The 27604-nt window shown below is 50.7% G+C and overlaps 1 protein-coding gene and 1 non-coding gene across 2 annotated transcripts in view; both read right to left on the bottom strand.

Moving 5' to 3' along the window:
- Window positions 1-486: 486 nt before the first annotated feature.
- The window catches only part of WNT7A (Wnt family member 7A), an 83438-nt gene continuing 56320 nt past the window's right edge, over window positions 487-27604 (bottom strand). Inside the window, exon 4 of the mRNA XM_075550763.1 lies at window positions 487-966. Within this exon, the coding sequence (XP_075406878.1) occupies window positions 487-966 (480 nt within the window). The remainder of the gene's footprint in view (window positions 967-27604) is intronic.
- On the bottom strand, window positions 12036-12142 carry LOC142449527 (U6 spliceosomal RNA). The gene has a single exon (XR_012784680.1). It is a non-coding gene; the product is annotated as a U6 spliceosomal RNA (small nuclear RNA).

Genomic DNA, 27604 nt, shown 5'->3' with positions numbered 1-27604 from the left:
TTCAGTTCCACTCGGCTCCTTGTCTAGTGACAAGCAGACACAGGGGATCCCACAAGAAAAACAAGCAGTCCACTTTGATTGCAGAAAATGGATCCTGATGAGGTGAAAGAATTCTTTTTAATTAAATAAATTAATATTATTTCTATCAGAATAAACTGTTAAATATTCCTACGCTGAGGTTCAGGGGTCCAGAGCTCCTGCTGTCCAGGGCAGTGTCTGGGGCGGGGTGGAGCAGCATGTGGGCGTGGACTAGAAGAGTCAAGGACCCCCGGGGCGGTTTCCACAGGGGCCTGGAAGAAGCCTAGGAGAGGCGCCCTGCACAGGGCGAAGACAGCCTCCGTGCTCCTGGGGTGCCCTGTGAAGGTCTTGGAAGCGCCTGCCAGGGTGATTCCAAACTGAAGGCGACCTGGTCCTCCCTGAAGTATTGCCTGCGGCTGGAGGCTGCAGGGCGTGTGGCGGTGGCGGTGGTGGTGGCGGAGCTCGGGCTCACTTGCACGTGTACACCTCGGTGTGCTCACTACACGTGTTGCACTTGACATAGCAGCACCAATGGAACTTACAGTTGCACTGCCATACCCGGGCGTACTGGTGAGTGTTGTAGCCGCGGCCACAGCACATGAGATCACACCCACTGGCCTGGAGGGCCGTCTTGTTGCAGGCGCGGCCCTGGGTGCCCACGCTCCCCGTGACTGGGTCCTCCTCGCAGTAGTTGGGTGATTTCTCAATGTACACCAGGTCTGTGTCCATGGGCTTGCGGTACGACAGCGGCTTCTTGATTTTCAGGAAGGTGGGCCGCTTATTGCGGCTGGCTCGCACCGGCTCCACGTGCACAGCCTCGTTGTACTTGTCCTTGAGCACGTAGCCGAGCTCGCGGAAGTGCGGCAGCGTGGTCCAGCAGGTCTTGGTGGTGCACGAGCCGGAGACACCGTGGCACTTACACTCCAGCTTCATGTTCTCCTCTAGGATCTGCAGGGGTGGTGGGGAGAGCAAAACACCCATCAGTGCATGCAACCACCACGTACAGCCGCCAGCCCGGCCCATGCCCTGTCCCACCGTGCCAGGCTTTGCTTTAGCCTCTCACTGGGGTGTAGGAAACTCGGACCTGGATTCAACTGGCTCTCGACCTTGTGGCTCTTGTGCTGCGTCTGCCACTGAAACTCACCTGGCCCCTTGGGCTCACCCATCCGTCTTGGAGCTGAGAGCAGCCAAGCCTGGTCCAGAATGCCTGAACGAGTCTCAAACAACACTTGGAGCAACCTTCCAGGACCAGGAGAATTCGCTTTAAAGCATTGACTGTCAGAATTTCTTGGCCAATAGAAGGGACACCCTCCAACCCTAGGCTGATATTCACATAATGGGCTGACTGGGGCTGTTGGGCATTGACCTAGAGAGTAGAAGTTTCCCACCAGAGTCTGCTGGAAGTCCTGCTGCATTCTAGACCACCAAAATCCCTGCTGGCATCGTCACACGGTCACATGCACAGTTTCAGCACACAAGTTGGCACTTGCTCATTGGCCACAGTCTCCACCACTCCCTACTACTGTCCCCTTTGCCTCCATTACTGGTATCTCAGAGGTCATCTGCCTTGATCAGTTATGATCCCTATTAGGCTACTCTCCTAGGTGCCCTGGTGGCATAGTGGTTACGCATTGGGCTGCCAACTGCAAGATGAGTAGTTCGAAACCACCAGCTGCTTCTTAGGAGAAAAACAAGACATTCTACTCCTGTAAAGACGGGCCGTTCTGCCCTTTCCTACACGGTTGCTCTGAGTCGGCATCGACTCAATGGCAGTGAGTTTGTTTTTGGGGGTTACCACACCCCTCTGGGCATCTCCATCTGAGACTCATGGGTCTGATGAAACATTCCCTGATAGTTTCCCTTGATTCCCTTCTCCGAGCTCCCAACATCTCCTGTATCCATCTTCATAGAAGAAGGAACTTCGACACTTGTGATTTATGGTTGAAATCAGAAATGCTGGACTTTGGGCTTATGTATCAGATCGACCTGGGCAAGCCACATTGCCCGTCTGCATTTTACTTTTCTCCTATTCAGAACGGGGATAAGGACGCTACCCAATTAGCAGGAGAACTCACAAAGGTATTGCTACGAGGGTCCCAATTCATACCTGCACAGGCTCATCCCAGACAAAACGGGGCTAGACATGGCTCTGCTCTCAGGGACTGGACACAGACCAAGTCTCTCAGTCATTCACTTGTCTCAGTCTCATTAGGGTGTCTTCAAAAGGAAGCGTGTTTTGGTGCCACGAGGAGGGAAATGAGTTTGAGGTCAGAGCTTGTATCAAATTGTTGGCAAAACTCAAATGGCTCTCTTGCCAAGTCACGGAAGCTTTGCCACAAGTAAACAGGAATGCTGCCACGCATAAATCAATGGCTCTTACAGGGACCAGGATTTTTCAGGAAGGTCAGAAAGACGTCAAAGATGAGCCAAGAGAGAGAAGACTGTCCACACTCACAAATGAAGCAACAGTGGCTGGAGTTCAGAAACCAATGGGAAAACAGAGAATTAGCATGGAAGGCATCATGACTGAAGCTGGGGTCTCACATGGTTGGGCCTTTTCAATTTTCCGTCAACACCTTGACATCAGCAAGCTCTCGGTTGGTTCTATGGTGCCAAAGGTGGTGTGGAAAGATCTTCTAACTCAAAGAGTGGAACCTCCTACCAGTCTTTTAGGTAAGATCAAAGATAGTGAAGATGGCTCTATGGAGCACAGGAGAACGAGGGATGTGTTTTGGATTTAGCCTTATGGCCCAGAGAGCACACTCTGGTCAAAGCAGTGACGTCAGAGGGGACACCTGATCCAGTTCATTTCAGGGCAGAGAAGTCAGCTCAGAACCTGAAGGCAACGATTTTTTAGAATTCCAAAAGGAGTAAATGGATAGATTTGCCTTAAAGACATACAACCGTTATGGAGACTTATCATGAATAAATTTTAAGAAACCTGAAAATGCCAGCCACGATTTAAGAAAAGACCAGGAGAGTGGCACTGATGACGTGTTTGCATCACAACATACCTGCACCTTCTTTTAGGGGAGCAAGGACTGTTCTGTGGGGATACATTGGGAACCTTGCCCCCATCCATCCTACGTCCCTGGTCTTGCCCCTGCAGACTTAGTTTTGTTTCCAAGTCTCAAAGAGCATTAAAAAGGTGTAACATTTGCATTCTGCAACGACGCTCGAACTTCCATTTGACCTGGTGTGAAGCGAAACACAGAATTCTTCTGGGAAGGGTGAGAAAGACAAAAGCACCACCTTCAAACATGTGAAAGAAAAAAATGTATCAAGAAAGAGTAGCTTAGCATTTTGATGTGTTTGTTTACTAAAGGTTTCTATTATCGTGGCAAGTTCCTACCTAACACGAGGTAGCACATCAAGGTTGGATGCCTGAAACGACCCAGTGGCACACACAAAAAAAACCACCCCAAAAACCGGACAGGAGTGTCTGCTTCCATCAAGATCACAACCAAGACACCCCTGTGGAGCAGTTTGAACTACACCCACGGGGTTACCGTGAGTTGGAATCAACTTGGAGGAAACTAACAGTCACAAAAATCCTAAGCATACAATGCGATACTGCACAACAACAAAAACGAACTCCTGATACACACAAAGAGGAGACGGAATCCCTCAGACAGGGGTGGGATGTGACCATCTGGCCCACAGGCCAGACGAGGCCCGCAAAACCCTCCATACCAGCTCACCTCACACGCCTCGTCGATGAGAAGCCGTTCCAACCATCACATTAGGGGGTGAGTTAATTAAACAGAATATCCATGCCCATGAATATTATAAATATTCCTTGCAGAAACAATGTTCCCCACCCCTGTGCTAAGACAGAACATAAAGGGAAGTTACAGAGAACAGAGCATGTACTGTATGATGTTGCTGATAGGAAGTTCAAGAGCAGGCTAGACTACTCTAGAGCGGTCGGAGGAGAGGCTGCCCTTGTGGGGGTCATTTCCAAGGGAACCTGCTGGGGAGATGGGAATGGCGCATATTTTTAATGGGTAGTGGCTAGACGGATGTGTGTTGCTTTCTTAGGTGCCTTTGGGTCAGCGCCGGCTCATCATGACCCACGTCACACAGAACGTAATCCTACTCAGCCTGCGTCTTCCTCACTCACTACTGTCCTTACGTGTCGAGCGCTCATCGAGAGTCTTCCTCTTTGTCATTGACCCTCTGCCAAGCATGGTGCCCGTTTCCAAAGTCTGTGAGAGGAAGTCCTGCCATCCTCGTTGCTAAGCAGCGTTCTGGCTGTCCTCTGTCCAAGAAAGATTTGTTTGTTCTTTTGGTAGGCCGTGGTAGTTTCAATATTCTTTGTCAACTTCAAAGGCATCGTCATTCTAGGATCTTCTGTATTCATTGTCGAGTTGTACAAAGTCTATGAGGAATTGAACCCACCATGGCTTGAGTCAGAAACACCTTACTTCTCAAAAGGGCATCTTTACTCTTCAGCATTTTAAAAGAGGTGCATCGTGAGCATTGATTGTGCACCCAAGTAAAATGAAATCCTTGACATGGCCATCTTAATTCTGTGTACCATGATGTTGTCTCTTGGCCTAGTAGGGAAAATTCTGGTTTTCTTTACAGTGAGTTGTAATACAAAATGAGTTCTGCAGTCTCTGAGCTTACTCAGCAAGTGTCTCAAATCCTCTTCTCTTTTATCTAGCAAAGTTGTAACATCTGCATCTCAAAGGTAATTCATGAGCCTTCCTCCAATCTTGATACTCATCTTCCCCAACCTCCCCTCCCCCCCGCCCCTGTGTGTTAGACTGGGTACTTCAGAGAAACAAATGCACAGAAACTCATGCATAAGAGAAGGTTTTATATAAAGGTTAAGTGTGCATCAAGAAAACATCCCAACCCAGTGCTGCCCAAGCCCACAAATTCAACATTAACCCAGATGTCCAACATCAATCCTCAAAGACCTCCTCCATCTCACAAAACAGAAGCAATGATGCTGACTGCAGGAGGAAAGCCAAGTCAGTGAACCTGTAAGCATCTCAGCACTGGCAGGGGTCTCCACACGGGTGCTCCAGCACCCAAGGCTGCATCAGGGTAGGTCCATGCAGCTTCTCTTTGGGGATGCCTTGCAGGAAGTGAGCCTTGCCAGCTGAAGCAGGGAACTGGCTAAAGCAGCTACACCCTAGTCCAACCATCAGAAAGCAAGAGACCCGAGAACAAGAAAGGCGAGGCTCACTGAGCCATTTATCCCTCTATCCTCCAATTAATCCCACATGTGTTTATCAGCCAGGTTGGCACAATAAACTACCTCACCCTGTATCAAAAATAATTGGTTGACATTCAGCCATTTCAAGAGGTAAATAGAAGCAAGAACCAGTGGCACTGAAAGAAGATACCCAAGTTGCACTCAAGGCATTAGCAAAAAAACAAGGGGCCCAGAATTGATGTGATCCAAATTGAAATGTTTTTAAAAACTGATGTAGCCCTGGAAGCACTCATCTATTTCTCTTTCTCGGGAGACAGTTACCTGGCCAACCGACAGAAATGATCCATATTTGTATCCATTTCAAAGAAAGGTGACCCAACAGAATGTGGACATTATTGAACAATATCATTAATATATGCAATTAAAATCTAGCTGAAGATCGTTCAACAGTGGTTACACATAGACCCTGCTGTACACAGTGTTGATAAAAGTTGGAGCCAAGTCAGTGGCACCTAACAATAACTGCAGTATAATGGAGGAGGGTGTGGAGAAACTAAAGGCCACAGGCATCGCTGACGGAGATGTAACATAGTGCAGCCTCTATGGAAACCAGTCTGGCAGTGCTCAAATGGTTAAACAAACTGTTTAGTAGAAATGAAAATATCTGTCCACACAAAAGCCTGTATGCTGATGGTTATTCGCAATAGCAAAAAAGTGGAAACATCTCAAATGTCCATCAACAGATGAATAGACAAATAAAAAATGGTATACCCGTGTAATGAAACGTTATTCACCCATAAAGAGAAATAAAGTCCTACTATATGCTGTAAACTGGATTAACCTTGAAAACATTATGCTTAGTAAAATAAATCATCAGACACAAAAGGATACATATTGTAAGACTCATTCATATGAAATGTCCAAAAGAGGCAAATCCAGAGATCCAGATAGCAAATCAACAGGCTGGGGTGGAGGTGGGGGTGGGGACGTGAATGTTTACTATAGCATAGATCTTGGTAAGGGATGAAAAAATATGTTACAATTGACTCTGCTGCACACTCTATGAATACATGAAAAACCATTCACTTGAATGGGTAAACTATATGCCACCTAAATGATATCTCAATAAAATCGTGTTGGTTATTTGTGTACCTGTTTTTGTTTTGTTTTTAAGGCAAGAATGAGTCTCTGGAAGGTTCAGTGAGATGACTACACCAGAGAAAGTGTGTCTTCACTAGTCTGCGACACCAAACAGTGAATAATAGATGGAGGGTAGAGAGAGCCCATAGTAAGGCCAGGCTCTTGGCTCTCGGGTCAAGAGGAACTCCCATTGCCTTGGATGCCACGAGGCCCTGTTGGTATTTGGGTGTGGCCCCACCCACCCTGATAGTTCTGCAAACTCCACATGTTGAGAGCTTCAGTGATTGCATTATGCTCTAATTAAGCTGGACATAATCACAACAGCCCTGGTCTAGCCATTCAGATGGGTACCCCATCCTCTCCCTAAGAACAGAACAACAGCACATCTTAAGGAATTGCATGAGGGCCCAAGCCAGACTATTTGCTCCCAAGTCCAGGAGGGCTGCTGGGCGCTGAGCTGCCTGGGGGTTACTTCCATGAGAAGTGCCTGGGTTCCATGATTTAGACTCAGGAGGTCTAAAGGTTTGCGGGTAGTAAGATGGCCTTATCCTGTCAATTTCCCACACCGTAGTGGCTCATGGGCTGCTGTGATGCTGGAAGCTATGTGACTGATATTTCAAAAGCCAGCAGGGTCTCCCAAAGTGAGAGCAGACTAAGGGCAGACAATGAAGAAGGAATCCACTGCCCACTTTGGAGGAAGTCGCTTCTGAAAGCCTTATGCATCGTTTTGAAATATTGTCGGGTGCTGAAGGCCTAGTAATGGAAGCAAAACATTGTCAGAAATAGTGTGCGAGGACAGACCTCTCCAGCTGAAAGGCACTTGAGGTGTGAGTGAGGAGGAGATGCTTTCTCATAGACTAGACCGTGCCCACCTGGATGGAGGAAGGCTGGTAGGACCAGAGACTGCCGAGTCTTCACTTGTTGATGGAACATGGCTCAAGGTCAGAAGAGACAGCTGCAAAAAATCTAACAATCAGGATTTGGAATGTGTGAAGTATGAATCTAGGAAAATTGGAAGTCTTCAAAAATGAAATAGAACACATAAAGATTAACCTCTAAGGCATGCGTGAGCTGAAACGGACTGGTATTGGCCATATGAATCAGAAAACTCAGATGAATTATTTTGCTGGGAATTACACAATAACATTCTATTCATTGTCAAAAAGGACATTGTAAAACCAATCTTGAAATACAATGCTGTCTGTGATGGGACTATATCTATTGGCCTCAAGTAAATCCAATCAATACAACTATTCTTCACATTTACACATCAAACACAAAAGCTAGTGATGAAGAAGTTGAAGAATTCTACCAATATCTTCAGTATGAAATTGATGAGGTATGTAATCAAGACACATTAGTAATTGATGACAAAGGGAAAGCAAAAGTTGGATACAAAGTCTGGGTACTTTAAAGAAACAAATCCACAGAAACTCATGTATAAGAGAGAGTTTTATATAAAGATTAAGTGTGCATCAGGAAAACATCCCAACCCAGTGCTGCCCAAGCCCACAAGTCCAACACTAACCCATATATTCAACACCAATCCACAAAGTTCTCTCCATCTCACAAAACAGACGCAATGATGTCAACTGCAGGAGGAAAGCTGAGTCAGTGAATGTATAAACATCTCAGAGCTGGCTGGGGTCTCCACACGGGTGCTCCAGCACCCAGGGCTGTATTGGGTTAGGTCCATGTGGCTTCTCCTCGGGGATGTCTTGCAGGAAGTTAGCCTTGCCAGCTAAAGCAGGGAACTGGCTAAGGCAGCTACACCCTGGTCCGATCATCAGAAAGCAAGAAACCCAAGAACTAGAAAGGGGAGGCTCACCGAGCCATTTACCCCTCCACCCCTCAATTAACCCCACATCAGCCAGGTTGACACAACAAACTAACTGAAACAGTAAATGGAATGAACTTGGTGATAGAGATGAAGCTGGTGATCACATGATACAATTTTATAAAAACCAATGACTTGTTCATAGCAAATACCTTTCACATGAAAATTCACATGAATTTATCCAGATAGAATACACAGAAATAAAATCAACTACATCTGTTGGAAGAGACGCTCAAGAAGCTTAATATCAGCAACTAAAACCAAGCCAGGGGCTTACTGTGGAACAGACCATCAATGGCCTACATGTAAGTTCAGGTTGAAGCTAAAGAAAATGATGTCCACGAGAGCCAAAGTATGACCTTGAGTCTATCCCACCTGACTTTCTAGAGCATCTTGAGATGAGAGTTGAGGTACTGAACACTAATAAGGAAAGACCTAGTGAGCTGCGGGGGAACATCAAGAATGTCCTTAATGAAGAAAGAAAGAAAGAAAGGTCATTAAAAAGACAGGAAAGAAAGACAAGATTGGTGTGGATGTCAGAAGAGACTCTGAAACTTGCTCTTAATCGTAGAGTAGCTAAAGCAAATGGAAGAACTGATGAAGTCAAAAAGCTGAATACACAATTTCAAAGGGCAGCTTGAGAAGACAAAGTAAAATATTATAATGAACTGTGCAAAGACCTGGAGATCGGAAACCAAAAAGGAAGAACGCATTCAGCGTATCTTAAAGTGAAAGAACTCAGAAGAGAAAATTCAAGCCTTGAGCTGCGTTTTGAAAGACTCCAGGAACAAGCTATTGAGTGATGCAGGCAGTTACAGAGTAACTGTACCAAAAAGATCAGTTAACATCCAACCATTTCAGAAGGTAGCTTAAGAGCAAGCACCAACAGTGCTGAAGGAAGTTCACACTGCATTGAAAGCATCAGCCAAAAACAAGGCTCCAGGACCTGATGAATACCAATTGAGATGTTCCAAGAAGCCGATGAAGCACTGGGAACATTCATCTATGCCAGGACATTTGGAAGACAGCTACTTAGCCAGCTGACTGGAAAAGATCCACATTTGTAACCATTCCAAAGAAAGATGACCCAATAGAATGCTTAAACTATACAAATATTGCTGATGTTACATGCCAGCAAAATTTTACTTAAGATCATCCAATGAAGTACGCACACTGACAAGGAGCTGCCAGAGATTCAGGTGGATTCAGAAGAGGATTTGGAACAAGGAATATCATTGCTGATGTCAGATGGATCTTGGCTCAAAGCAGAGAATACCCGAGAGATGTTTACTTGTATTTCCTTGACGATGCCAAGGCATTCAACTATATGGATCATAACAAAGTATGGACACCCTTGAGAAGAATGGGAATTCCACATGGACTCATGTGGAACTTGTACCTGGATCAAGAGGCAGTTGTACGAACAAGGGAATACTGCATGGTTTAAAATCGGGAAAGGTATGTGTCAAGGTTGTATCCTCTCACCATACTTGTTCAATCTGTATGCTGAGAAAACCAGCAGAGGAGCTGGCTTACACGAAGAATGCGGCATCAGGATTGGAGGAAGGCTTATTAACAACCTGAGATATGCAGATGGCACAGCCTTGCTAGCTGACAGTGAAGAGAACTTGAAGCACTGGCTGGTGAAGGTCAAAGATCGCAGCCTCAGTGTGGATGACAACTCAAGGGAATCCTGACAACTGGACCCAGGGGTCACATCATGAGAAAAGGCTGACGTTGTCAAGGATTTTGTCCTGCTTGGATCCACAATCAATGCTCATGGAAGTCCCCTGGAAGAGCAGTCAAGAGGTCAAAAGGTGCACTTCATTAAGTAAATGAGATGTACTGCGCAGACCTCTTTAGAGTATTGAAAGGCAAGAATGTTATTCTGAGGCCTAAGGTGTGCCTGACCCAAGCCATGGTCTTTTTCAATTGTCTCATATGCATGTGAAAGTTGGACATGGAAGAAGGAAGACTTCAGAAGAGGGAACGCATCTGAACTGTGGTGCTGGAGAAGAAAGAGGAGCTGATCCCAAGGGCACAGGTAGAACACATTTTGAAAATGAAGTTGACAATATATGTACAAGTGTGCTTGATACAAATGAATTATGGATTGTTATAAGATCGGTAAGAGCCCCCAATAAAACAATTAATTAAAAATGTTTTTTTAAGTATCATGGAATGCTAAAATTATAAACAAAAAAGAAGAGTCTTGGACGAGTAAGACCAGAATACTTGTTAGCGGCTAGAAAGGTAAAATTTAGTCTTACATACCTTGGACGTGTTGTCAGGAGAGACCAATTCCTGAAGAAAGACAGGGGCAGGGAAAGAGAAGGCCCTTACAGAGATGGATTGACACAGGTGCTGCAACAATGGGTTCCGGCATCGGAACAACGGTGAGGACGGCCCAGGACCGGGCAGCATTTTGTTCTGCTGTGCATTGGATTGTCCAGCATCATCTACTCAGCTATAGATATTTCAATCATTGGGATCACACCATGTGTGGGGTTTTGTTTCTGGCACTGAGCATAAGGTTTTCAATGTTCACCCATGTCGTAGCATGTACCAGTGCTGAGCATTATTCCATTCAAGAATCCTGCTAATCAGCATATGAGGGATTCAAATCTACCACCTGCACCTCCGAAAAAAACCCATGAGAGTCTACTTCCATAAAGATTTGCAACTTCATAAATCCTCGTGGGAAGTTCTACTCTGTCCGGTGGTGCCTCTTTGAGTTGAATTCCCTCCATGGCAGTGGTTGTGTGCCTTTTTCTTCGTCTTCCTTTAATTCCATTGACTGTAAAGACCATGTTTCATTTATGTATCCATCACTTGATAAGCAGGAGGGTTCTTTTAAAATTCTCCTTAATTTCCTGGTCTGAGTGTGTCCGTTGTTTCTGGTCAGGCCTCCTGTGGATGTCCATGTGAGCAGAGAGTTTTAATATCCTGCTTCCCTCTATCAAAGGCCTGCCGATACTTTGTTTGGTGCCAGGATATATGGCAGGGCTCAGAACTGAGCCCAATCCTCTTGGGCTCCAAGGCCAGTGCTCTTCCCATCCCATCCTGTGGCCTCCTGAGCATGTGCATCCTTTCCACTCCTCTGGGTTATTATATACCTACTGTTTCTTTATTTAGGAGTCCAGCCTCTATCACTGTCGTAGGAGATTGACTCAGCAATTCCAGGACTAGATCCCAAGTACACAGGGATCTCAGAGAGCTATCATCAGAAGGCTGAATGGACCTAAATGCTCATCAGTGAGGACTGATTATATAAATGACGGGAAAATGTTCGTAGGCGGACTATCCGGCAGCTGTTGCAAAGACGGGGGCCGTGCTGTGTGGTACTGAGAGCAGAGCTGGGAGACACGTGGTTAATAGAGGAAAGCACGGTGCAGAAAGCATGCCAGGGGCCCTTTTGTGCAAGGACGCAAAACCCGGTGCATATATGTTCATAAGAGCACTGGTCTCTCTGAAATCATATCTGGGAGGTTGGTGTGAGTGGCTGCCTCGGACAAGGGTGTCCTGGTGTTGTCGGGGAGGAGGGCAGGACCCTGACTTTTCCTGGGAATGCTCTTTGAACCTCTTACACCCTGCCAGGGGGAAAGTCACCTCCTTGGAGCCTTCCTTGGTTGCCAGGGCAACCAGCGGCGTCCACATCAGCATCTTCCATTGGACCAGTGGCACTGGGGATTCTTCCTAAGAGGGACTTACTAAAGGGAGTGGGCTGCTGGTAAGCCATCTCTCTCTCTCTCTCTCTCCACCCACATCCATACCCACACACACCTGTTTTATAATGTTCTCCATTTTTTGTGGGATAAATGTTGCTACCATGGCCAATTTTAAACTGCCAGCAGTTTCATTTATTATATTTTAAATATGGAATGCGGCACGAATCTGTATGTCATCCTTGTGCAGAGGCCCTGCCAGTCTTCCCTGTGTGGGTCCAGCCTCCATGTATGTGCAGCCGAAACGAGCACAAACTACCGACAGTTTCAGCACCAGCTTGCTACCCTTCTGAAAGTTTCTTCTTCAGCTCCTGTGAGCCAGTGTGAACCGGCCCCAGTGCACCACTGGCCGGGCATCCTGGTCAGCAGAAAGCCTCCGGCTGTCAGACCCTTCGGAAACAGCCTGAGCAGCAGAAAACCTCAGCTTCTCACACTGGCCAGCCTCTGGGGCCTCGGGAGTCAGGGCAATGGAGGGCTGGCCGTCTGAGGCAGAGGCAGGGGCTTTGGATAAACCGTCCTTGATCCAGAACTCCTCGCCTGCAGACTGGGCTCTTATGACCCATCTGGTCTTCAGTGACCGATGTTCGGAAACAGATCACCAGCCCTTTCTTCCTCGTGTCTTTGTCCACAAGCCCCTCTGGCCTCACAATAACACACAGGCCTCCAATCCTGAGTGGCTGCAGGCTGCCAGGCTACGGGCCCCTGGCTGGAAATCAGACGTGAGCCCCCCCCGCACGAAGGTCATAATTCTGCCAGGGAACTTCCTGCTCCCACTGCAAGGGGGGTCTCGGGAGGGCAGGTGCAGGCAGGGCGACTCCTGCGCCCTTGGCAGTTACGGGACCAAGTCAGAAGCAGCTGGGAGATGGAGCACCTTGGAAAGGGAGCCGCGCAGGGTGAGTGCGCAAAGGAGTAGAGAAGGAAGCAAAAGAGAACTACCCAAGTGGAGCTGCTCATGGGTGCAGGCTCAAGGAAGTCTCCCTGGAGGAGACAAGGGCCGGGCTGGGTGCTGTGGAATTCATTAGGAGGGGCTGGGGAGACGGCCTGCCAGCCAGCGGGAGCAGCACCTGCGGAGCCCTGCGATGTGCGGGACAGGAAGGACGCAAGCGTAGCTGAGCGGCATGGTTGGAGGGGAAGCTATGGCGTCGGGCAGGGCTGAGCCCTCAGGGGCAGGGAGACATTCAGACTGTGAGTAGAGGGGCCACTAAGAGGCGCGTAGGCAGAGGACGCAGGCTAACTGATGATGATCTGGGACCAAGTGGACACCAGGTACAGAGGGGCAACCATGGAGAGCCAGGCCAGAGACGAGGGCAGCGGTGGAGCGGTGAGGAGGAGCCAGGCACAGCGACAGAGTGAAACTGGCAAAGGCTGAGTGGTGACTAGTGACCCCGGGGCAGTTTCCGGGAGACCATGTGGACGGAGAGGCCATTCACTGAGAGAGGAATCTGCAAGAGCAGTGCACCTTGGGGCTGTGGCCTGAGTTGAGGGTTAATAAGGACCTTCAACCCTAGGGAGTGGCCGGGAAGAGGGGCACCTGGGCAGCAGAAGGGGCTGGTGTCGCTGAAGTCTGTCCCATCAGTTCAGGTGCCGAACAGGGAAGCATGAGAGGGAAGAGCAATCATTTCCAAGACGAGCACATGGCGAACGCCAGCCCGAAGCGGGCAGATGCCTGTCATTTTCGTGATTAACGAGAACTGATCGCCAAATCACAAGATCAAGAGAGACTGACAAAGGCTTCAGGCAATCACACATTCGATGCGAACAAAGCCCACCCAACAGAACCTGCGAAGTCAGTCCCAAGACAGCATGCGGAGACCCTGCGGCCCTGCTAAGAGAGGTCTGCTGCTCACGGGAAGGAAGGGGGGGCTTGCTGTGTGGGTTGAGCTAATGCTGGGCTGCATCTCAGGAGTTGGGCAGAGAAAACCAAGCATGTCTACAGGAGGGAGCCAACATGGGCACGGTCCAGCAGGACGAGCCATAGCTTCTCAGCCCCCACACGGGCAGCTGCTAGGTCCCAGGGCACTGATCCCCAGACTCTGCAGGGCTGCCCTGGTGTAGGGGGAGTAGTAGAGATGGAGGGGGTCAGAGGACAGGTCTGGGACCCCAGTGTAGAGGGCGTCACAGGGCAGCCAGCCATTGCCCACCCAGCACACCAGCGTGGGTTCAGCTGCTGGAAAGCTGTGGTGTCTTGGGAGTGTGTGCAAGCAGCCACCATTGAAAATGAAAACCTGTGTCATCAGTCCTGACTCTGAGCCAGCTGACAGGACAGAGGAGAGCTGCTACCTGAACAGACAGCTTCCTCTTTCCCCCTGAGAAAGGCCGACGAGTTCAAATCGCGGGCCTTCTGCTTAAGCGTCCAATCTGTAGCCCGCTGTGTGCGCAGCGCTGGGGCTGTAACTGGGATCCCTGCACAGGGCAGGGTGGAGGTGCTTCTCTGTCCCTCAGCCCAACCCGAAACCTGCTGGCAGCGGCAGGAAGGATTTTCTGCGATGCTGGAGGGAGAAAAATCAATCTCTTCTGACAGATCCCTCAGGAGGTGCCAACAATGTACCAGGTGCTGCCCAGAGCCCAGAATTACCCAGGGCAGGGTTCTAAGGCCTAGGCGGGGCCTGGAGAAAATTTGGCTCCAAAGAATTCCTTTGACTCATACGCTCAATAGATACTAGCTAATTAGGCGTCCTGCTTGGACGAGAGCCACAGGGAGATCATGGGGTGACTGTCTTAGTGAAAAGATGGGGCCTTGTGGGGGAAGGCCGTGCCCTCTGCTCCCATGGGGTCCAGGAGTGACTGTCCCCGTCCCTGGCATTGTGGCAGAGTTTAACACAAAAGTTGCTTTCCAACTGTAGTGACCCCTGCCCCTTTTCACCCCAAAACACTGTAACCGCCACCACACTGCAAGCTCTTGCCAATTTCCCACAGGGCTGTGGGGTCCTCTTCTAGAAAGCAGCTTCCAGTCGGTCTGCATGATTCCACCCAGCCCACTCCTCCAAGAGCCCCCTGAAGACCACCTCTGCTCAGCGTATCCTGGCCCTCTCCCCGCAGCTGGGCAGGACTCCTACAGCACTGAACTCCTTCTCCCGACAGACACCTCCCACTTCTTGTCTTATGTCCTAGCAGGCCTGGTTTGTCTGCCAGGCTTCAGAGCAGTCGGCCTCTGGAAATGAAACTCAAGTCTATCAGCCACAGCTCCCGATCCCACCAGTCATGTCTCCCAGTCACCCTTGACATGGCTCCCAGGCCCACTTGCCACCTCCCCCATTCCCCATTGGTCACCACGCCAGGTCCAATGATGGCTCAGGGTCCCACAGATCACTGCTCCCCGTTCCCACTGGTCATCATTTCAGTTCCCACCTGTTATTGCTCCCAGCCCCTCATGGCTATCTCTCCCCAGCCTCCTTGGTCATCTCTCTGGTCTCCTGTCTGGCTTCTTCAAAGCATTTTTCCTACACGAAAGCACCTGGCTCCTGCATTTGTTGATTATCCAACACGTCTTCCCCTGGAATATTCCTCCGTGCACAGGGATGGCGTGTCTGGTTCATGCTGTCTCCCAGCGCCCAGCACTCGGGACATGCTCAGCGAGAGCTGGTTGGATGGGTGAGGTACACAAACACGGTTGCATGTTGTCGCAGCTAGATGCAGGTTCTCACTCACAGCGACCTCTGCAGAACAGAAGGAAACCCTCCCCGGTCCTGTTCTATCCTCACCCTGGGTCAGCCCACCTCCTGGGCTTCCTCTTTGTCATTGACCTTCTAATCTACAGAGCACGATCTCTCCCGAAAACATGTCCAAAGTACACGAGACGAAACGTCAGCCTCTTCACTTCTCCGGCGCATTCCGGCTGCGCGTCCTACGAGGTAGGTTTGCTTGCTCTTCTGGCAGTGTGCGGCCCTTTCAGCAGGGTCCGTCAACACCACGATTCAAACTCATCGATTCAGCCGTGGTTTCCCTTGTTCCCCGTCCAACTTTCACGTGCAGGCGAGGCAGTTGAAAATAGCATGGCTTAGGTCAGACACACCTTAGTCTTCACAGAAACATCTTTGCTCTTTAACATTTCCAATAAGCCGTGTGCCGCAGAGATGCCCAGGGCAAGACCTCCTACCTAACTTGACTGCGACTTCCTTCAGTATCACTTGTGGATCCAAGGAAAGTGAAATTGTTGACAACTTCAATCATTTCTCTTTATCAGTGTGTTGTTTGCTGGTCCACTGATAAGGATTTGGGCTTTCTTTACATTGAGCTGTCATCTATACTGCAGGCTGTAGTCCTTGATCTGCATCAGAAAGTGCTTCGACATCCTGGCCCACCAGGCCTAGAGGAAGATGTTCCCATTCAGAGCAGCCAGTCCACAGAGAGGACCACAGGGCCAGTCCCACTGAGACATGACGTCCCTCACTGACCCATAGCCCTATAGGGGACAACGCCAGAGACACAGTATGGGAATTGTACCCGATCTGATGCCACCACACGGAGGCAAAACACTAAGGGGGTGCAATAGAACAGCAAGGGAATGGAGCGGCAAGGTCCCCAGGGAATGCTGAAGGTGACTTCAGGGCCAGGGCGTGGTGCCCCAACAGACTTGACTGGAAAATACTCCTAAAGGCCAACAAACAGTCCCTGAACTAACTACAAGCTTTATTTCTTATGTTTTGTTTTTTTGTCATTGGTTTGTTGTTGCTGTTTTGTTGTATATTGTTGCTTGGTTTTGCTCTGTCTTGTTTTTGTGCATTTTATTATCTCGGCAGGTCTGTCTAAATAAGATAGGCTGGATGAACAATCTGGAGGCGAAAACAACAGGACCAACAGTTCCAGGGAGGGGACATGGGAGAGGGGGAGGTGGGGGGAAAGGTGGTGGTGCTAACAAACCCAGGGACAAGGGAACAAGTGATCCAAATCGGTGGTAAGGAGGGTGTAGGAGGCCTGGTAGGGCATGATCAAGGGTAATGTAACCAAGAGGAATTACTAAAACCCAAATGAAGACTGAGCATGATAGTGGGACAAGAGGAAGGTCAAAGGAAATGGAGGAAAGATCTAGGAGGCAAAAGGCATTTATAGAGATCTAAATAAAGGCATGTACCTATGCAAATATATTTATATATGAGGATGGGGAAATAGATCTATGTGCATATATTTATAGGTTTAGTATTAAGGTAGCAGAAGGACATTGGGCCTCCACTCAAGTATTTCCTCAATGCAAGAATACTTTCTTCTATTAAATTGGCATTCTATGATGCTCACCTTCCCGACACAAGTGCTGAGGACAAAGCGGGTATATAAGCAAATGTGGTGAAGAAAGTTGATGATGCCCAGCTATCAAAAGATATAACATTTGGGGTCTTAAAGGCTTGAAGCTAAACAAATGCTATCTAGCTCAGAAGCAACAAAGCCCACATGGAAGACGCACACCAGCCTGTGTGATCACAAGGTGCCAAAGGGATCAGTTATCAGGCATCATCAGAACAAAAAAACTTATCATAGTGAATGAGGTGGGAAGTGCGGAGTGGAGACTCAAAGCCCATTGGTAGGCCACTGGACATCCCCTTACAGTCAGGGTGCGATGTAACAACGATGAAAAATACAACTTTCCTCTAGTTCCTAGATGCTTCCTCCCCCCACCCCACTATCGTGATCCCAATTCTACCTTGCAAATGTTCTGGCTATCCCAGAGGATGAACATTGGTACAGACAGGAACTGGAAACACAGGGAATCCAGGGAGGATGATTCCTTCAGGACCAGCAGTGTTAGTGGCGATACTGGGAGGGTAGAAGGAGGATGGGTTGGAAAGGGGGAACCAATTACAAGGATCTACATGTGACCTCCTCCCTGGGGGATGGACAACAGAAAAGTGGGTCAAGGGAGACATTGGACAGGGCAAGATATGACAAAATAATAATTTACAAATTATCAAGGGTTCATGAGGGAGGGGGTAGCAGAGAGGGAGGGGACAAATGAAGAGCTGATGCCAGGGGCTTAAGTGGAAAGCAAATCTTTTGAGAATGATGAGGGCAATGAATGTACAAATGTGCTTTACACCATTGATGTATGTATGGATTGTGATAAGAGTTGTATAAGCCCTAATAAAACAATTTTTTAAAGTGCTTCAAGTCCTCTTCGGGTTCAGCAAGCCAGGTTGTGCCCTGTGCAGACTGCAGGTTGTTAAGAAGCCTTCCTCCAATAGTGGGAAGACGCAGTTTGACTGTGGAGATGCTCAGCTTGGTGTCTGCTGGGTCATGGTAAAGCAAAGCCCTGTGTCTGTGTGCCCACCATCCACTCCCCACTCCGGCTCCCTGATGCTATCTAGAAAAACCAACACTTCCTGCCCCAGAAAAGGCAGAGGACACAGGGCAGCCCATCACCCACTCCCCTCTCTGGAGAGTCACGCCTGGATTTCCCTCTGGGATACTTGATGACCACCTTCCTCCAGTGAGGCCAACCCCTTTCAGGACTGGGTAGCAAGAATGAAGGATGCTCAGGAGTGGGGCATGGTTTTGGGCATGACCAGGGAGTACATTTCACTTTCCAGGTCCCCCTGGTGATGGCTCATGCCAGAGAGATTGAACCCAGCTGGTCCAGTGTGGATTTCCCACCCTGTGTAAGCAGGAGGGGATGTGGGGGCTGGAGCTTTGGAGAGGCATGATGTAGCATGTGGGGGTGAGACGGGAACTGAGAAAGGACTGAGGGGTGTGGAAGTACAGTACTGGGTCCCTGGAATAAAATGTGTACCCCACATCGGTTTACTCTGGGACCATTCCGTGTCACGATCTAATATATTCTACCTGTTTCCTAAGCTGGCTGGAACGGGGTCTCTGACTCAGACCATTGAATGGTCCCTGACTGGTACAGAACCCATTTTATTTGTGTCGTGACGATGTATCCATGAGCCTGTTTGCCAGTAGATGGATTTTAAGCTCAGATGCAGGCAGCCGAGTAGATCTAGGGAGTCAGGACTGGATGGCTTGCTAGGATCTTGGGGAGACCTGTGGACTCATGCTCTCGGTGAGCAGTTAGCTAGCACCTGCTGCTGCTTCTCCCTGGGTCTCCTCAGATATGGTCCGGCCTGGCTCCAGTGAATGGAAGAGGGTCCCTTCTGGATCATTGGTGTTCCAGGTGATCAGCAGGGACCCTCCCTGGAAACCAGGCAGTGTCCACGGCGCAGCATGGCATAATGGAAGGTGTCCCAACACAGGGAGGGAGGATGTCGGGTGGCAGGGCCATATAGCCAGGAGCCCTGGGTCTCATCCCACGGTGGTGGCCACCATGTGCGGCTGGTGGCAGAGATGCTGTGTCTGACCCTCCCTGGCCTCATCGTAGGAAGCCTGCCTTCAACCACTGTCGAACACGGCCTGACACAAAGAAGCACCCAAGAGAATAGACACTTCCACTCTGCTCCTTCCCTTCCTGTCTTTAAACACTACGCCATGAGGACGTGACTCCCAGGACCCCGGCTTCCATCTATCTTGTGGCTACAAGGGCAGAGAATTAGACGCCGACAGGTGACGAAGGCCGAGTGGGGGGACAGGGAGGGCCTTGACCCTCAGAGAGAGGGTGGAGCCTCCCAGAGAAACTACATCCAGGCTTTGGTTGTTCAAGGAAACAGGGAACTCCTATCAGTGAAACTCCCTCTAGTCAATTCTGCGGTTACCATGCAACCAAACACACGCTAAGAAACACATTCCTCCTTGCTAATCGGGAACACATCTTTCTTCAGGGAACCCAGCCCAAACCAAACTCACTGCCACAGGGTCGATGCTGCTCCCAGGTGTGGAAAGGCCTGTCTCTGTCCGCAGGAAGCTGCTGGCAGTTTAGGTTTAGAACTGCTGGCCAGGCGGGTCGCAACCCATCGCGTGAACACGTGAGAGAGGAGCTGTTCGCGAGCTGGGGCAGCGGTTCTCACACGTGGTCACACCAGTCTGCGTGTGTGCTCACGTCACGCCGGGCTGCTGCTGTGGCTCCTCCGCGTGGCAACAGCTGGCAGGGCAGGGTAGGGGGCCGTGAGGAGTGGTCAGGGGAGACCAGGAAGGAACATTCTTTTGGAAGCCTTGATTCTGCCTCGGCACTGCTGTGGGACAGTGTGAAAGCCCTTTTCCCTCTCTGGGCCTCAGTTTCCTTTATGTGTTGAATGAGGGCTGGGGGACTCTCTGAGAGAGAAAGTGGGGATATCAAGGCACAATGAGTGCACAGGTGAGGGCAGCAGCTGGTTGGCTGAGGTGTGCCACAGTCTCTCAGGTGTCCCTGAGATGCAGGAGCCAGTTGCTGGGTAGCGTAGCAACTGCAGAGTGAGGGGCGACATTTCCCCCGGTGAAGGCATAGGAGCAAACATGGTCCACACGACAGAAGCCCAGTCCTTCCTTCCTCCCACCTTCTGACAGAGCCAGGCTGATGAACCTTCACACCTGCTGTGCTGCCCACACACACAGAGCCCTGGAGCACACCTGTGTGGCTGCCTCCTCACCCTGGAGCCGAGGCCATCTTTACTGAGACCCAAGGGAATCACCATCCTTTCCCCTTTGCACCATTAGCCCCGAGGCCATGGACGGCCTGCTCCCAATCAAGTTGCTATTAGCGGTTTCTCTCCCTCTCCGATCACAAGCACTCTCTCCCCAGCAGGCTACCTGGTTCCCAAAGGTTCTCCAAAGAGAACCTGTGTGAGCCAGGTTGTCTAGGAAAGGTGTGCAGAAGGAGATGCCCAGAGAACAGGGCAGGCTGGCTGGGCACAGTGACCGCCCCTCCCTGGGCTGATGGCTTGGTCCCACGGACAGCACTCGGAGGCGAGAAGACACTCCCACAGTCCTGCTCACATCCTTTGTCCTGTCGGCCCGGCTGCCCATGCTTTCTGTCTCTAAGTATCACCAGACTCAAACCCTCTGTACCTTCAAGTTCAAGACTTGTCCATTGGCCCTATAGGAGGTCCAAGGTGACTCGTATCGTGTGTGGGACACGGGCCACTCCCAGTGCTGGTCACCTAATGGCATCAACCCAGGGCCCTGCTGGAGTCCAGGCAAAGTGCTCACCTTGGTTAGGTAAGGACCTGGGGGTGCATGCAGTCTCTGTCACCCACCATATCCCCCTCCCCGCTCCCTCTGCCTTCCTGCTCTCTGCCTTGCACACTACCCACAGGGGCCCATTTCCTTCCTAGTTTCAGGCCAGTGCAGCCAACAGGAGATCCTGCGCTGTCTGGGGAGCGAAAGGGCGACTGGTGTGTGTCTTCCTGGGGATTCCCTTTGGGCACTGGTGGTGCAGGAAGTGTGCGAGAGCTGAATCTGATTCCTGGCCAATGCCATCCACGTGCGGCAGCCACCTGTCTGTCAGTGGAGACATGCATGGTGTTCCGATGCTGAATTCCCTTCATGAAACTTGCTGCTGGCCCGCTTGACTGTGCTAGCCACCAGACCCCAGCTGAGCACAGGGGAAGTTCTCCCATCTTCTTGAACCTCCGCTCTGTCTCCTCGGTCAGTGAAGGTCAAGGGCGCACACCCCGTGGTCACATGTCTGGATTCAATAACCAAGCCCAGTGCCCTGGCCCCACAGAATGAAAATGCATCTGCTGTTCTTACGGCTGCTAGATTAGTGGAGGTGATTTAAAAAAAACCAAAAACAGTCATGGGATCCAGGACAATTCCTTAGCACAGGGATCAAGGCTGGCTCCGTGTCTTAATCGCTCAGGGTTGTGCTTCCTGTCTGCACACCGACCCATTCCCACCAGAGCGGTACAAGGACAGGAACCGTACCCACTTCCACAAAAGATGGGCCGACGGCTATGCTTAAGGTCTGACACCCAGATAGCCTTAACCCTGCACAGCCCACTCACCAAGCGGATCTAGCATCGCCACCCCCATTTTACAGGTGAGGAAGCTGAGGCAGCAAGTGGTCACCATGCTGTCTGACTGTCTACACTATTAGAAACCGATTGGAACCCAGGCCAGCTACCGGGTGAGCCCCGGTGCCACTCCACAGCAGACAGCCGGTGAGCTGGGGCAGCCTCGCTTCCTCAGGTTTGTGTTGCCCAGGGAGTCCCACTGTACTCAGGTCCTTAGGCAGGGCCAAGGCCCCCCTCCCAGCTGCTGGGGGGTGGAAGGTAGGGGTGCAGGGGGGGTGGCTGCTGAGGGCTTTTAGCCGAGTTTCTTCCTAGGAAAATTGCCTACCCACCCGAGGGCCATGCCTCCTCCCCAGAGAAGCCCTCAACCATCTCAGCTCCCGAGCACCCATGGGTTCATTGAGAATACACACACACATATACACACACACGCACTCGCACACCTTGCAACTGTCTCACAGCCCAGCTTCTCCCTCTCCTCGTCAAGCCACTCTCCTGAGAGCCCTTCCCAGGAGGCTCCGGGTGGGCAAAGCTCCACCCCAGCAGTCTGGACTAAAGCAGTAGGAAGCTCAATGGTCAGGTTGCTCAGGGCCCCATACCCTGGAGCCGACAGGACAGGCGTGAGCACTGCCTGAGGCCTCAGGCTTCTAGCCTAGAACAGGGTCTCTCCTCCTCCCCCTTGCCCCTCCTCACTTCCCTCCTCCTCATCTTCCTCCCTTGTGTTGATCCCTCAGGAGTAGAAAGCTGGCTGCATCTCACCCACCACAGCTGTTTTCTTCTGGGTAACTCATAGGAAGGGTGGGATGGGGCGAGGGCACCTCTACCTCTCTCTCTCTTTCTCTCACTCGCTCACTCTGTCCTTTGGGGTCCATGAACTCACTGACTTCAAACAGCTGTTCCTTCCTGTCTAACTCAGGGAGGAGATGGGGATGCGGGGTGGGGAGGGGCGGCATTCCATAGAGCACAATGTCGTCCAATTGATGCCGACTGACGGAGACCCAAACAACGTGGCAGGCCTACCCCTGTGAGTTTCTGAGGCTGCAACTCTATGGGAGCAGAAAGTCCCATCGTTCTCCTGCAGAGCGGCTGGTGCTTTTGAACCGCGGACCTTGTGGATGGCAGCCTAATGCGTAACCACTATGCCACCAGGGCTCCCTTCCCATAGATGGAGCAGGGCCCCTGAAATGCACAGGCCTCGGTCCCAGCCCTCGGGGGAGGGCACAGCAACCCAAACCGCGGAGTCGTTTCCCAGTTGCAATGGGAAAGAGAGGCGTCTTCTGGAACTGAACGTTGGCAGGTTCTTGATGCTCCAATATCCCCTATGCTCCTAATTGTCCTAGGTGAAAAGTAGATTCCGATGGGCGGCTCCTATGGTCCCTCTATAAATGGGTCTCTGCCAGGTTCAAGTGCTTGTAGGAGCCCGAACCTCACAAACAAACACCCCTCACTCCCAGACTCATCTCTGGAATCCCACTCCTCTCCGGTGTACCCCTATGCCCCTGCCACATGGGCACATACCTGGGTGACTACATGCACACACACTTGCCACACACATCCCCTCCACATGCTCACACCCTCCCCCATAGAGCACCCCACACTCACATACGCCTACTTCGACACATGTGTGCTCACATGCACCAACTCCTCCACTCGCAGTTCAGACCACAACCCCACATCCTAACATATAAACCACATGTGTGCCCGATACCCCTCACACCCTCACACGTATACCTGCCCGCACATCCCCTTCCACCACACCACACACACCCCAAGACACAGGCTCTCCTCTTCCTCCGCACACCCATCTCCAAGGATGTACTCCATGCACACGCATCTCCTCCTCCCCACACACAGGTCCCTTCCCACCAAGCCCCACAGACCTGTTCCCGCCCTTCACTCACACACCCACATGCCCTCACTTGCTCACACATGTCAATAAACACGCCAACCTGCCTCCCACAGGTGCCCACGCTCCTGCCCACACGGCCATACACTCACTTGAACATGGGAAGGGAGGTCAAGAAGGGGAGGGCCGGCAAGCGGGTTCTACACTATGCTGGCAGGGGATCCAAGCCACCCGTCACCTGGGGCTCTTACCCGCCGCTGGGACTCTGAGCAATGCGGAAACGAGACGGTCACTCTCGAAGGGAACGGCTGAGTTCTGAGGGGCAACAGCTTGTGCACGACAGCCTCCTGGCCCAGCCTCCCCCGGGTAGGGGGACACTCCAGCTGCACCACCACCCCCCTCACTGAGTGGGACTCCCCCGAAGGGTAGTGGAGGGCAGGGGCTGATGCTGATGGGAGTCTGCCCTAGAGTCTGGGTGAGGACTGTGAATGGTGGCTTCCAGTGAGGCAGCGATGACCGAGAATGGCATGAAGGACGGGGGCTGGCTTGGAGCCTGAAGCCACATGCTCCTCCCAACCTCTGGAGATCAGCGAACCGACCTTGACATTCATTCATTCAGTCAGTCAGTCACCCATCAACTCATCTTCCCACCAAGTGTTCACAGAAGCCCTACTTTGGGCCAGACTCTGAGTCTGACGTCCCAGTAGGCAGAATGGGGTAAAGCTTGTACTCTGGAGGGGGGACCAGGTGTGTCCCACCAAATGTGACTTCAAAGAAACACAGAAACGCTGCCCACTTGTTCCCCCCCCTGCTGTGCTCACGGACCCTGCGCCCCTCCCGTGGCCCTCTCCTACAAACCGACTGGACAGGGGCTTTTGAGACCATCAGAGAACTCTGAATCAGATGGGTATTAGGAAGCATTAGTTTGCTCAGGGTGATGACCGTGTAGTGGTCAGGTCTGTCCAGTCCTTATGGGTCAGGAACATAGGAGGGTGGTGGGGGTGGGAGTGGGGGTAGGGGTATTTGTGTGTGTGTGTGTGTGTGTGTGTGTGTGTAAACAATCCACTCTAAATCACTCCCACTGTCGGTACTCAAGGTAAGATGTATGTGGGGTGTAGGAGCTCTTTCCCCAGGTGCCCCTCCACCTCTTTGAGGTCACCTCCTATCAGTGGGTCACGGTGCCTCATGGAAAGTTCCTCCAACACACCCAGCGTCCCCTTCACTCAGGGCCTTTGCCCTCGCCGCCCCTCTGCCTGGAACAGGATCGTGACTCTCCCCATGGCTCCTTCCTTCCTGTCCTTGAGAGATTGCTCAGCTCTGAGTTTCTTAAGGACACCTTCTCTGGCCACCATTCACAAGCCAGACAGCCCTGGGCCCGACTGTCCCCCACGCCACGCCCTGGCCTGCTCTGTTCCACCACGGATCCATGTCTGGCGTAGTTCACATTCTGCCTGTTTTGTTGGTTGGGTGGGAGCTGGCCTGTTGCCTGCTGTGTCCTGGGACCCTGGACCAGTATCCAAACCACACTGAGGGCCTGTGATCGTTATGAGAGGAGCACCTAAACGCACATGACAAAGGTGTCACGGGTGGTGGGGCAGTGGGCAGGTGACCTTGGGCTGATGGGAGATGCGGAGGGGGAGCTGGCTGGCAAGAAAGTGGGGAGAGAGCCAACGTGCGCACTTGAAGGAGCAGTGTGGGCACAGAGCTCAGGAGGGCAGGGGCAGGAGCAAGGAGGAGAACAGGAGCCCGTGCCAGGCTGGGTGGCCAGTGGGCCTCCCCTCACTTCACACTGGAACAGAGGCTGGTGGCAGAGGGCACCGGGGCAGCCAGGCAGGAACACAAGGACAGAGACTGGCCCAGGCAGAGCCCGGGTGGAGGGACAAGGAAACACGGAGAAGCTGGGTAAGCACTGGACTCTTTTCCATGGGCCAGCACCTATGAGCCCTTTTGGGTGAGGTCAATTGCCTACATCTGTGAGCTTCTGCATTGACCTGGGCCGATCCAGTGACCGCAGAGCCTGCAAATGTGCCCCACCTCAACCAGACCTGCGGTGACAAAAGGGTCCAAGTGCCCAGGGATGAAGGCGCAGGCTGCCTGGCAGGCGGTTGAGCTTGTCAGGTGCCATTGCGTCCGTTCCGGCTCAGAGTAGCCTCGTGGACAGCAGGACGAAGCAGCGTCCGACTGCGCCTGGGCCTGCGCCGTCCTCACAATCGCCCGAGGCCTGAGCCCACTGCTGCAGCCACTGGTCCGCCCAGCTCGTTGGAGGTCTTCCTCATGTTTGTCGCCCCCTCCTTCTCCAAGCGTGACTTCCTTCTCTGGGGACGGGATTGTGGATCCAAGCCAGATGAAATCCTTGACAACGTCAATGTTGACTCCATCGATCGCCATGCTCTCTGTTGGTCCAGTGGTGGGGATTTTGCTATCCTTCACACTGAGGTGTCATCCACACTGAGGGCTCCTGTCCGTGATCTTCATCTGCAAGGGCTTCGAGTCCTCCTCACTTTCCACAAGCAAGGCGGTGTCATCTCCATAGCTCAGCTTGTTAGTAAGTCTTCCTCGGATCCTAATACCACATTCTTCTTCATATGAGCCAGCCTCTCTGATGACTTGCTCGGCATTAGGGGCTGAGTAAGTACAGGGAGATGACACAACCCTGTCAAACACCTTTCCTGATTTTGAACTATGCAGTATCCCCTTGTTCTGTTCCCACAATGGCCTCTTGATCCCTGATGAGGTTCTGCGTGAGCAAATGTACTGCTCTGAGAGTTCTATTTTTCTCAGAGCTGTCCCTCCATAGTTTGTTCTGATCTACACTGTAAAGGCCCTAGCACAGTCAGTAAAATACAAATTAACATATTTCTGGGTCTCTCAACTTTCAGCCAAGCAATGATATGGATGCACATAACATGGAACACATAAAAATCAACATTCGAGGCTTTGGTGAGCTGAAATGGATGCTATTGGCCATTTTCAATCAGAAAATCATATGCTGGGAATGACCCAGTCAAGAGGAATGGTATTGCATCTCAAGATCTATCATGAAGTACAAGGTTGTCCGTGATAGGATTATATCTCTCTTCATTCAAGGAAATCCAATTGATACAGCTATTATTCAAATTTATGCACCAACCACTAAAGCTAGTGATGAAGAAGGTGATGAATCCTACCAACGTCTCAGCTTGAAATTGATAAAACATGCGATCAAGATGCATTAGTAATGGTTGGTGATTGGAATGCAAAAGTTGGAAACAAATTGAGGAACAATACTTGGAAATATAGGCTTGGTGATGAACACTAAGCTGGAGCTCACATGACAGAACTTTGTAAGACCAGCGGCTTCTTCATTGCAATACCTTTTCAACAACACAAAAGGTGATTGTACTTCATGGACGTTTCCAAATGGAATACACAGAAACCAAATGGACTACGTCTATGGAAAGAGATGCCAGAGAAGCTCAATGTCAACAGCTGAAGCCAAGCCAGGGAGTGACTGGGGAAGTACGTATGTTCATGTTGAAGCTTAAGGAAGTTTAAACAAATCCACGAGCGCCAAAACACAACCTACTAGAGTCTGGCCCACCTGAATTTCGAGAGCATCTTAACAACAGACCTGAGACATTGCACGCTAATGTGAGGGAGACCCAATGAGCTGTGGAATGACACCAAGAACATCACTCATAAAGAGAGAAAACGGTCATGAAAAGACAGGAAAGAAAGAGCAGATTGGTGTGGGTGTCAGGAGAAGCCCCGAAGCTTGCTCTTCGTGTAGAGCAATGAAGAAGGCACATGGAAGAACTGATGAAATCAACGAGCGGAATAGAAAAGTTCAAAGGGCGGCTCGAGAAGAGGAAGTAAAATATGATAATGAAATGTGCAAAGACCTGGCGTTAGAAAACCAAAAGAGAAGAACAAGCTTAGCGTATCTTAAACTGAAAGAACTTAAGAAAAAAATTCAAGTTGCAAGTTGCAGTATTAAAAGATTTTATGGGCAGAATATTCAATGATGCAGGAAGCATCAAAAGAACATGGAAAGAGCACACAAAGTCCCGCTCCAAGGAG

This window comes from Tenrec ecaudatus, chromosome 5 (genome assembly GCF_050624435.1).
Source record: "Tenrec ecaudatus isolate mTenEca1 chromosome 5, mTenEca1.hap1, whole genome shotgun sequence".
In the NCBI taxonomy this organism is placed as follows: domain Eukaryota; kingdom Metazoa; phylum Chordata; class Mammalia; order Afrosoricida; family Tenrecidae; genus Tenrec; species Tenrec ecaudatus.
This window is presented reverse-complemented; position numbering and strand designations above follow the sequence as displayed.